Source organism: Melanaphis sacchari, unplaced genomic scaffold, assembly GCF_002803265.2.
Source record: "Melanaphis sacchari strain LSU unplaced genomic scaffold, SCAv2.0 Contig212_pilon_pilon, whole genome shotgun sequence".
Lineage (NCBI taxonomy): Eukaryota > Metazoa > Arthropoda > Insecta > Hemiptera > Aphididae > Melanaphis > Melanaphis sacchari.
Window position 1 is genome coordinate 167475 of NW_020271059.1, and position 13173 is coordinate 180647.

Consider the following 13173-nt stretch of genomic DNA (forward strand, 5'->3'; position numbering starts at 1 on the left):
TTTTTGTTCGTTTCTATAAAAAATAAATATTGTGTGAAAATAATTTTATTATGAATACTAGTTACTTACCTATTTTACCTTATCATAACTAATTAATTTAAATTAAAACAATGATAATAAATATTGTTTAATATTCTGTGAATATATGTAATTTAATTAAATACATTTAATAGTCATACATTGATGTAATATTTTAACATTATATTAGTTATTATTATAAATACAATAATAAAATATCTTTTGTGAAAATGGTTGACCATGATTCTATATCCTTTGAAAAATGCACAAAGATTAAAGTTATCTGGAATTTCAGATAACTAGATTAAATAAATTTAAATAAATTGTTGATGTACTTAACAGTTATTTTTTTAAATTGGTAATTATATTATTTTTAATGAATTTGAATTGAATTGTTAGCAAAACATTATTTTTAAATGCTGTTTTTATATAATTTACACTAATTTATAATAAAATATATAGGTATAAAAATAAAAGTACAAATATTTAAAAAAAATGTAAATTATTTATTCTTAAGAGATTTTTGCCATTCATATACATGTTAAGTTTAATTAAATATAATAATAAATCAAATATTCGGTATTTAATATCCCACTTTTCCCAATTTTGTATCTGTTTTTGGATCAGATGTAACTTCTTGCATAGCAACTATACATTCGTTAATACATGTTTGAAGATCACGTAACCTATGCAACTGTGCTAACCTCAAGACCTTCATTGCATGTAAAACTGCTGTATCTTTGGACTCAATTTTATAACTTTTTACTTTTTCTAAGGGAAAAGCTTCTCCCTGTTTAAATAAACATTATATTATAAAATATATCTATTATACATACGCAATAAGTTAATGTACCTTAGGTAATACTGTTGATGGATTTTTTATTGCTTCTTCATTAAGCCTTTTAATAATAAATTTATGAATAGCTTCTAATGTAATTTTGTGATCTGGATGTTTTGAAATATTTAATAAATCCGCAAGTTTCTCAATGCCTTCCTTGAAATCATTACTGTTAACTAAAAATAATTTAAACTTAATATGCTGAGAACTATAATATGATTCATTTTAAAAATTGACTGGATTTATAGCTCTTAAAACTACTGAGAAGTAGAAACAATTCTGATCATTACAACTTAACAATAAACGACTTAAAATGACATAAAAAAAGAGTTGTTAATAATTAAGTTGCTTTGTTTAAGACACAAAATGTCTTTTATTAAGTACATAATAATTGTGTTTAAAAAAATACTTTTAACAATAATATATTATTAATTTATTTTTGTTCAATAAAAATGTCTGTATTATATAAAACTGGTCATTATAACATATAATTACTTTAAATTTGTATATTTGATAAAATAATGATTTAAGTGGATTATTTGTTTTCTTTCTTGGGCCTATTTAGGACCAACCTTATATTATTAGTATTAGAGTGAATTGACTTATTATCAACTTTAAATTTAAGTATATTATCTTTGTTCTTCTTATGGTATTTTTATGATGTTTCAATTTGTATGTGATTTATGATCATATAAATATTATCAAAAAAAAATTAACTTTAAAATTGAGGTATTTAAAAATGCTAATTTAAGAACACAATCAATGTTTTTAACTTTACATTTTATAATAGGCCGATTCACTCTAATACTAAAGATAACCACATAAGATCATTTGCAATGTTTAGTGTGGGTCAAGATAGAAAATAAATTGTTTGGTAATATTTTCTTAGTACCACTATTTTTAGTTGTTTAATAATAATCATAAAAACTATAATAAGATTAATTTAAGATTATTATTATTTTATAAATTAATATTGTTATATAAAGTAGTACTTATATAAAATAATTACCATCAAGATTGTCGATTGGATTATCAGATGGTATTATCATTGGAACATCACTAGAAACTTCAAGTGTTTTTTTTGTTTCAGACTCAAATTTATTTTCTAAAAAAAATTACGAACAGAAATATTTAATTTGTTAGAATATTAAACAATTTATATTATTATAAATATAAAGTTTGTATTTACTTTGTTTATTGTATGTTAATCGAATTGCCACTCCTAATAACCATTCCAACTGATCTATATCTTCAGTTGTTTTAATTGGACTAGAACATGATACACAATAGTTTTTAAATGCTATGTCCCAAGAAGGAGAATCAATATTTCGTAACTCTGTTCGTTTTTCTGGAATATAAGTTTGTAATATGTTTTCCTCTAACCACAAAACTAACATCCGGAAATTTCTTTGATCTAAATTAAGTAATAAATAAAATTATAATTAGTAATTTTTAATATCTCATCAATTCAACATTTTGATATTAGCCTACAATTATTTGCTTCATTTAAATTATTTACTTTAATTTTTTTCAGTGGTATAAAGCCATAATTAAGTTATACTTCATTTTTTTTTTTTTTTTTTTTTAATTCATGTTCTAAGGTAATATCTGTCTGGATAATTTTAAAAACAAATATTGAACAAATAGTATATATTTTAGAAGCATTGTATATACAATAAAACCTCTCTATAATGAACCCTCTATTAGATGGATTCCTCTTTATAATGAAAAATGTCAATAGTCCTAGTTCAAATAATAGATGAAATTGACCTATCTAAGATAGAACTTTCACAAAACGGAAATGAACCATTTTCTTGACTCAAATAGCAAAAATACTCTTTATAAGATAGAAAATAAAATAATTTTAAAGATAAAAAACATTAAATTTTATCATTATCTGAAATATCGCTCAATGGTAAAGCTTCAAGATTTTCATATTGACTTATTTATTACTTTCTAATAAGCTTATAGACATATAGTAGGTATAGTAACAATTAGATGTATTTGATAGTAAATTAGAGATGCACCAAACTTACGATTCGGTGGCTTCTTAAGAAGAGAAATTTCAAATCATAGAAAATTATGATGATATAATAATGACAGCAAGATCAGCAATGAGCAAAAAAAAAAAAAAAGATTTTAAAATTGTAATCTCATATTTAGAAGAATTCCAAAAGTTTTCAGGTACAATTTCAAATTCAAATCTATTAGAAATTAACATAAAAAGCACAAAAATGTGCTGAACGTGCTGCTTAATTACAAAAAGCAGTTAAGTATTATAAACTATTTTTCTTAATTATAAAAATAAAATAAAATGTATCTAATAAATTTTTTTAATTCTTAGTTTTAATTTTTTAGCATATATTATTTATTATATATAATTGTAATCTTTAAGTATAAATTTACGTCGTAAGTATTAATTACCTAAAACAGCGGTTCTCAAACTTTTTTCCGCGGTGCCCTTTTAGGGGCACCATGTTAGCCACGGTGCCCTGCTGTATATAACATGAAAGATAAAACAAAAAAAGTACTCATTGAGAACCAATGAAACATAGAACATGGTGCTCCTAGAAAGTGCTCGCGGTACCCCTAGGGCACTGCGGTGCACAGTTTGGGAACCGCTGACCTAAAATATAATTTTTTTAACACATATGTGCATTCTTAAAACTTGATTTTTATTTTTTACTTTTCTATAACGGAAAACTCTTTAAAACAAAAAAAATTGTTGGTCCCAAGTGAGTTCATTATAAAGAAATTTTACTGTAACAATATATTGTACTAAACCATTATATGATAAAATCACTAACATTTAAATAAAAAAAAAAATCTTAAAATAATAAAAATGTTAACACATTTAAAAAAATACTAATACTTTCATGGAAATTTTCTGAAATAAAAATTACAAGTTATATTAAAATTGTGAAATAAGTTTTACTATAAAACATTTATAACTTAACCTTATTGTTAATTAATCTAAAGAAAATCTTAAATTTTTGTTTAAAGTTTAAGAACATTAATTTGACATTTGAATTTAATAATAAAAATTACTTAAAAATACACCTAATGGTTAACAAAAATTTCACATGCAATTATGCAATGATATGATATATATAACAAATCTAATGAAAATAATAACTTGTATTATCAGAAAATAAATAATTAATACAAGCATAAAGTACTAATATGCAAGAGTTTACCATTTGCATCAAACACTGTAGCCAATGGATAATCTACGGCTTTCAACTTATTGATAGACATTTCAAATCAGGGTTTAGTAAATTTAACACTATATGATTATAAACACGAAAATAATTTTAAAGTAAAAATCTGTTAATAGCCAATATTAAAACAATAAACTTCACCAGTAGTATTTATTATTTATTAGCTTAAGCTGATTTTGGTCATGACAAGTGATAATATTCTATCATGATTACAATATATACTAGTGTGTGTTATATATTGTAACATTTGTGCAAAGTTCAAGCAATATTATCAGAAACATAACAAAACGCCTCCATTTTGGAGGCCAACAATATTGTAGATAATAAATAGTAATTGGTTAATTAGCAGTACATATAATATAAAAACAATTAAATCAAATAGTAATACTAATTTAAAAAAAATATTCATGACTTTTTTTTTATAAATCATTTATTTATTATTTATTATGAGACTATTGTATATATAAAATAAGTCGCTAAAGCAGTGTTTCCCAAAGGGCGTGTCCCGAAAAATTGAACTTAATATACATATATAAACCATTTTTATTTGGAAAGTAGATAACATTTAATATTTACCTAAAGTGTGCCGTGATTTATAATAACTTCTTAATGTGTCGCGATGAAAAAAAGTTTGGGAACCACTGCGGCCTATAGGATAAATAAAAGTATAAAAAACTGTAATTTATAAGTTAATTACAATTTTAACATATACAAATTATAAATTATAATTTAAAAAATAAAAGTTTGTACGTTGGTCAAAATCTGATTGTTTTATCAATTCCTACGTGAACATTTTGATCATTAAAAATTATTAAATTAAATAATTAATTTTATTATATTCATAGAAGCTTTCATAACTTTATAATTATACATTTATACATAATTATTAATTAGTATGATCTACAATTCATTGGACTAATCGCTTAGAATAAGGGGTTACATAATATTATGCAGCGCTGGATTGGGAAGAAATTACTTACCCGGCTGTCTACCTAGACCGACCCAAGTTCCTAAACAATTTTTTCTTAACCTATCAAATTGTATTAGTATATAACAAGATTTAATTTATAAACCCTTAATATAAATACAAGCACTACTATTTCTTTCTCTAATTTTAAATCAAACATTTAAACATTAGGTATTATATTTTTTTATTAGCTTATAGCTGTCATTATATCAAGATAACGATTTTCATCATAGATTACATATTTACATTTTAGAATCACATTTTTGTCTTTTGATGTAAAATAAACTATGGATAAGATATTTGCACTGATTCAAAATATCATCAAACCGGCCCAAATCTTTCGAATTTCTAACGGCCCACCGGGTTTTGCCCAATAGCCCGCCGGCTCAATTCGGGCCTGATAATATGTAAAGACTCCAACGGGAACCCATACCAAGTACATTAATAGCTTTTAACTTTTAAATTATAGAGTATAAAACATTTAAAAAACAAAAATGTTCTATGCATGTGAAGTGTCAATTAAACTTCCTATTTGCTTAATAGGTAGTTACAAGAAGAATAGTTGAGAACCTTATAACTATTTAAAGATTATATTATTGATGGTTTTTTTAAATAATTAAAAAGCTAAATTTTATTATAAATTATTAAAATAGTAATAGTGCTAAAATATTGTAATAATATTTTTATACAACGATTTAAATGAAAAATATTTTAGATTTTGAGCGCTAAGCAGGGCGATAAATATATTAATTTTACAATTATGTTTTTTTGTGAGTTGATGCGATACGTAGGTAGGTACCTTTTTTATTGAAATTATTTGTAGCTAGTAGGTACATATTTTGTTGATTACCTTATGAGTTATGACACTACTAAGCTAAGTAGATCAAGAAAATTATGGTAGATTGTTCACGACACCTCTATTAAAATTTTATCTAAACAGTACTTATACCATGATCATAATGTTAAGTAAGTAATTAATATAATTTTAATAAATAATATAGAAGAATGTGTACTTGACAAAAATTACTCGTGAATAAAAAATAGTTTTCATGGTTTTTGTCAACCTATATTTTAAAAAAGAAGCTTATTAGAATTAAATTCAATCAACTAATTGAGTTTTATTTTTATATTGCTCTATGATGCTAGTGTCCTTAAGATTCCGTCGGGGATTACGAGATAGAGAACTGAAAAACGAAATTGTACTATTTAAAATGGCACAAAGGTCACCTACGTAGTTTAGTTGGAATTTTATTGTTAATTGTTATCATTTGGTGTATCAGTCTATCTCTATAGCATTTATTATTGTCGAGCCGTTTTGGTGAACTTAAAAATCGTGGCAGCGGCACTACTGACTACTGAAGGACGAAGGCCAACAGATGTTGTCGGAACATTAAAATATTACTAACATTTATAAATTATAATACATTACCTACATTACATAATTGTACCTACATTATATAATACAATATGCTACAGGATTAAATATTATACATTTATAAATTGAAGAAGATCTTAAGCTGAAATATTATGGTTTTCCATTTTGTACCTCCACACCATCATCGCTTATATTACCATTACCATAACCATAATACCTAAATAATATTAATGCGCATCATTCTGGTTTTTTGTCTTATGTATGATAAAGAACATTAATTGTTATCAATAAATGTGTACGTAGTTGTAGTCGGAACAGATATTATGTATATGTTTTACTTGCGAACGTCGGCGGCATGACCTCATGACAAGCACGTTGATTTGTTTTTTTTTTCGTTTTTTTCTCATTTTGCGTTTCTCGATATTTTATTTGCTCTTGTAGTGTCTAAACGAATTTCTTATCGCAGTCTCGTCAGTCTTCAAACAACAGTCATTTGTCGGTCGCAGCTATAATATTCTCGATTATTATCTTGTCTGAAGTGTCTACTGCCGTATACGATGTGCTCGCGTCGTCAATAACAATAACATTATTTAACGCAATCGTCGTCATCGTCATAATTCTTATTATTATTGTTATTACTTTTGTATCGTCGTGTGGTAGTATTAGTAGTAGCAGCAGCAGTTGGTCGTATAGAATTTAAGCTGAAGTCGAATATTTGCGAATACACTTTTTTGTTGTATGCACTTACTTGTTTAGAAGTAAAAATATTATATTGCTATCGATTTCAACGTGACCAGAAGAAATTTCGAAGCTATGATTTTTCCGCGTATTACGGTGACCTGAAATACATCAACAATGGATAAGAACGTCGTGTCCGAAGATGACATCAGCTCATTGATTGGACATTTTGCAAAGGAGACGTTCAAATGTACCAACAATGATTCATTCGTAAGTACATAAACTACTTACATTATTTATTTATTCTCATAGTATTGTTACACATAAGCTGTTCTTTTGTATTCACAATTATAGTTATTTTGACAATCCAAAGACAAAAACATCAGTTCAATATAATCTTCATCGTAATAAATTTTGTTTATTGGATGCTTGCCAAGCCACATTAAGGAAAAACATATACATCATTGCCCTTTTTGATCTTTGTCTTAATCACATCATAATAATATAATATTTGTTTTTGCCAACATTAGTATATCTAAAAAATGTCTACCCAAGTACTTAATGTTTCATTTGATTTATTTTAATAAACAATTTAACCAAAATATTTCATCTTGAAACACATTAAATCAATTTTGTCTAGCTAGCCTTAGTACGACCTTTAATATGACCTGATATTAAACATTAGCCAATACTGATACATATTTTTATCATTGTTTGTGTAGGCAATTTTATTTTTTAATAACTTGATTGCATATTATATGATAAATAATATTTAATTACTATCAACAATATTTTATTTCTAACTTAATTCATCAAGTTTTATTATGCTAGATAATTAAGAAATGTAATTTCATTAAAAAAATTATAAAATAATGCAGTTACTAGTTTTTTAAATTTATTTATATACTTAATTAAATATTAATTTTCTAATTTAAAATATTATATAAATAATTAAATTTATCATCTTATTGTGTAACTACCATATGTATTTACAAAGAGTTTCAAGAGTTTCTTATCTATAGTATTTTAATAATGCCCATTGTGATGAAGATTTTATAAATTGATTTTATTGTTTTTAAATATTTACTTAATTTTTTAGGGTTTTGATGTTATGGAAAAATGTTTAAATCTATTACGACTGGACTACAAATTTATGGTAAGATAAATTCATTATATTTAAAATAATAAATGTATTAAATTTAGTTACATGTCATATTCCTATACATTAATATGTTACCTATTTATTAAGATATAACTTGTAAAATAAAAAGTTAAAATTAATAAAATTTATTAGTGTCTTAAAATTATAAAATAACAAACTAAAAAATTGTAATTAATTGCAACAACATTTTTAGGCATACAACATTTTATATGTGTTGTATAGGTATGGTAATATATTATTTTAGTTATTTAATGAAATAATTTGATAATCTGATGCTGAATTAGATTTATTAATGATCATAAAAATTAAGAACTCAGGTTGGTATATATTGCTTGTTGATTACTGGACTCAATTATTTGAATGCAAAATTAGTTAAAGTTAATTTGCTTATGCAATTGAGTTAATAATAGAATATAATATTTAAAATTTCTTGATAATCTTAAAATACATTTTTTAGATCTTCATAGACCTTATAATAATATACAGCAAATGATAGAGTCTCTTGAAAAAATATATTGGTGTTTTGATTGGATATTATTGCATCACATAGCACATGCAATATTATAATATATTTTCACAAAATAGTATTTGTATATCTGGTGTCAATGATGGGTTGCATCAAATGCTATGTTTTATTGAAGTTAAGAATATATGTGAAGAAGGTTGTGTGTAAGATTTATAGTTTTATAATAAAACAAATAAATACAATAATTAATAAAACAAGATGGTTTAAAAAAAAAAAAAAAAAAGAAGCATGTATAAATAAGTAGGTGGTTTATAATTGTGAGTTCACAATACCATGCAATGAGCTTGGATACAAAATAACAATCACTGTGATGCATGAAACACATACTGATTTTTAATTCTTTGTACAGTCAAGAATCTAAATAAAATGAAATTCTTAAGCGTTCAATTACTGATAGCAATAATATTTATTAACCAACAAAGACAGTTATTCAGTTGACATAATTTATATTCGAAAATATTTTGAGACCAGTTCAATGTGTGATTTACTGTCAAATATATCATTAAATTTGTATAGGAAATCCATTTTTACTTATTCAGGCATTAATGGTAATTATTTAAGTAATTTTGTTTTGATAGAAAAAATAAAAATGTTGTGGTATTGGATATTTATTGTTGATTAAAAAAAGAACGGTGACGTGATTCAAACTCAAATATATGATAATATTTTATTAAATTTAAAATATAATTGTATGATATATACTTAACTAGTAAGTTTTTTAAGTAAATTACTATTTTAAGTAACATTTTTTAAGAAGTTAGTTGGTAGATCATACAATAAAATACAAATTTATTGTTAGATACACATTTAATCAATCCCAATATTTTTTCAAAACATAAACAAATACAATATTGATTGTTAATATTAAGTTTATAAAAATAATAAAATGCAAAAGATGAAAATTCACTGGTTGTGTTAACAAATTTTCAAACATATACTTATCCTAAAATTTAACAAAATATGCTATCTAATTTTGTATTTAATTTAACTACTTCACTAAACAAATCTTTATATTACTTATAATAATCTATAAACACTAAAAAAAACATGGAAATGCAAAAAGTTCTAAACTCAAGTAATTACATTTACATTGATATAGTAGACGCCGCTTATAAGACTCACTGATAAAAGTATCAATCGTTTAATAGATTCAAAATTGTTTTGAACGGTCTAAATGTATTGCAATACATTATTTAAAAAATTTGATATAAGACGTTCCACTTTGTTCATATTTTATAAAAAAAAAAGGTAGTAAAAAATATTTTTGGTTAAAATTTAAAAATAAATTTGTTTTTAAAAATTACATGAAAAATATCAAAAATTTTCAGAAATTCTATTTCCAGAATATTAAAATAAAATTCAAAATAAACCAAAATTACAAATTTTTTTTCATAAATAATAAGTATGCACACACTTAATTTGTAATTTTTATTAATATGTAATAATTTTTATAATAATATAACTTAAATTTTTTAATTTATTCATCAATAATAGTAATATATAATATAATATGTATTTAAATAGATTAAAATAAAACTCATGAGTATTTTGTTTTTTTTTTTCCCCACTTCGCCTATAAGATTCATTCGGTTATAAGACTCACTTTGTGCTGGTCCCAAAGTTAGCCTTATAAGCGGTGCCTACTATATATTATTGATCATAAATTAGATATTTACTCATGCATGACAAAATGTAATATAATAACAAACTTTGTATTAATAATAATTTTATTTAAAACGATTAATTATTTTTTGATTTAAATAATAATCCATGTTTAAATATTCTGTTTATAATATTTAAAAGTTTTAATTAAAAATATATTAATTATTTAAATTATTTTCAATTTTGAATTCTTATTAAAGTTATGAAAAAAAAAAATATATATATATAATATCTTAAGGAAAAAGAACTATTTTTACTAAACAAAATTTTTTTATTTTAGGTAATGGATTATTATATTGTAGTAAATTATTATTACTACATCTAAGTATGATGTGTTAAAAATTGTCTTAACATTTTTTCAGTAATTGTATATAAATAATAAATAATAATTAAAACATAATTTGTTAAATGTATTAGTTTTGTATTTATTTTTAAATGTAAATAAATGAATCATTTTTACTTGAAACAAAATAATTATGAGTCATTTTGATACTAAATTCAATAAATTATTCAAATTGTTATTCGACTTGACTATTTTTTTAGATTATTGATAACAGCAAAGGGCGTATTAATGAGCAATATCCACACAAAATACCAATTTTACAACATGAAAGGTTTCCAAGAGGTCAAAGAACTTCATCTAGTTCTGTTGATGACATTTCGCCAAAAGGAAATTGTAATAGGAAAAGAAACAGTTTAGGTGCACCATCACCTAGTAATCATTCGTCTCCAGAGCCTTTTGTGCGATCTCAATCACCAAGACTTAATAGCCCAAAAAAGACTAGTGAAGTAGTTGGCACTGATGTAGTATTAATTGATACTTTAATAAATGAAGCCAAATTTGCTCGTTGTCGCAATCGTTTTGTTGTACCGGTCATATTATACCAAGGAAAATATATTTGCAGGTAAAATAGTTTTTTTTTTTCAATTTAATTAATGTAGTAAAAGATATAATAGTATATTAATTTATTATAATTTTTAAGGTCTTCAACAATAGCAAGAATGACAGAAATAGGTCTTGGGACTGCAACAGCAAAAGGTCTATCTTTTGAAGAATTCAGACAACTTGATAAAAAAAGAAAATGTGATGTAGAATTACTTAATGCTTGGAAAGTAGGCACTATTATTGATTTAATGGTTGAAAACGAAAAGCAGAAATATTTATTTGCGTAAGTGTTCATTTAAAAAATATTTAATATTTTGTGTAAAAGAGGTTTAATCTCAGTTGTGTTTTCTAACAAAATTTATTAATTTATGCTTAATGTACCAACTATCTTAGTAATCCAAAATCTATAAAATTTGAAAATATTTGAATTTATTATGAAATTTTATGAAAATGTCACAAAATATTACTTGTTTAAATAAAAACAATTTTACAGTGTAGTAAATTATATAATATTAAATAAAAAAAATAAATAAATAACATAAGGAAGTCTATTTAAAATAAACTTCATAACAAACTTCAATATATATGTACAGAAGTTCTATTAAATAACCTAAGTTAGTTAATACAATTGGTAAAAAAAAAATGGTAATTTTATATTTAAAAAGATAGGCAAGTGGTTATCTTTGCTGTACTTTAAGTGTTGAGTGAGTTATTGTTATAAGTGTGTTAAATTTGAATTCACTGATTATCACTATATACAAAAAATGATTCTGAGCAGAAACAATCTTTCTATATTTCATGTTTTTTTTTTTTTTTTTGTTATATCTATGATTTATAATTATTTATTTTATTCTTAGTAGTAGAATTAATATTTTCGGAAAGATTTTGTTTTTATTTTATTATTAGTATTAAATTATTAAATAATATATATTTATATACCATATTATATCAACTTATATGATTCAAAATGTAATAACATCTTTCTGTAAATACCATGTAACAGTAAACAGTATATATTCAAAAATAAATCAAAAATATTATTGTGTTTAGTAAAATTTATAATAAAATATACGTAAGTTTTAACTTTCTATTAGTAATGTTTATAAATTATAACAAGTTAATAAACATCGTTATTTATTGTTCAAATAAGTAATTTTATCAAATTTTGATTTTAAATTGTTTATAAAAAAAATAATCATTCATATTTTATAGATTTTATCATTCTTATATAAATTTATTATGAGAAATTTTGTATTAAATTTTCAAATCTTAGGTGTAAGCAAAACATTTACTATAAACTTTTAACTGCAAAATAATTTATTATTTTTAAGATCGAAATTTCTACAAATTTTTAATTTAAAATTTTAGTGTTTTAAAAAAGAAGTACACATTTTGGTGATTTTTAATTAGAAAATGAACCAACCTTGCATTACATTTTCAAGCATTTTCACTTATTTATAATTATTTAAAAAAAGATCCAAAGTTTCTTATGCTTATAAATAGCTTAAATAAATCAAAATATTTTGAGAATTATACTGTATATTATATAAAATAATAATATAAACACTTTATAAAATTTTAGTTTCTGTGGTAGTTTTTGAATTATAATAAAATGAAGAAATAAATTTAATCAAAAGTTGGTTTAGTGTAAACATTTTAGTCTTTCCTTAATATTTTATTTTCTCCTGGTTATAAATGAAAATTTTGAAATTAAACTTGATTCAATTTATAATTCTAAAATACTTTCATAATTTTAAATTAAAACATTTTATCCTTAACTTATTGTGTAGGTAATAATAATAATAATAATAATAATAATAATAATAATAATAATAATAAT

The 13173-nt window shown here is 23.0% G+C and overlaps 2 protein-coding genes across 2 annotated transcripts in view; one reads left to right on the forward strand and one right to left on the reverse strand.

Moving 5' to 3' along the window:
• Positions 1-503: 503 nt before the first annotated feature.
• Positions 504-4264, reverse strand: LOC112593887 (RNA transcription, translation and transport factor protein). The gene is made up of 5 exons (XM_025338473.1): positions 4054-4264; positions 2046-2270; positions 1866-1961; positions 872-1032; positions 504-808 (listed from the first exon to the last, which is right to left on the reverse strand). The coding sequence occupies exons 1-5, from the start codon at positions 4112-4114 to the stop codon at positions 602-604; spliced, it is 750 nt and encodes a 249-aa protein (XP_025194258.1). The 5' UTR covers positions 4115-4264; the 3' UTR covers positions 504-601.
• Positions 4265-7274: 3010 nt separating this feature from the next.
• Positions 7275-13173, forward strand: part of LOC112593906 (myotubularin-related protein 14) — a 10159-nt gene continuing 4260 nt past the window's right edge. The window contains exons 1-4 of the mRNA XM_025338493.1: positions 7275-7367; positions 8197-8253; positions 10991-11352; positions 11431-11616. Of these exons, the coding sequence (XP_025194278.1) occupies positions 7275-7367; positions 8197-8253; positions 10991-11352; positions 11431-11616 (698 nt within the window). The remainder of the gene's footprint in view (positions 7368-8196; positions 8254-10990; positions 11353-11430; positions 11617-13173) is intronic.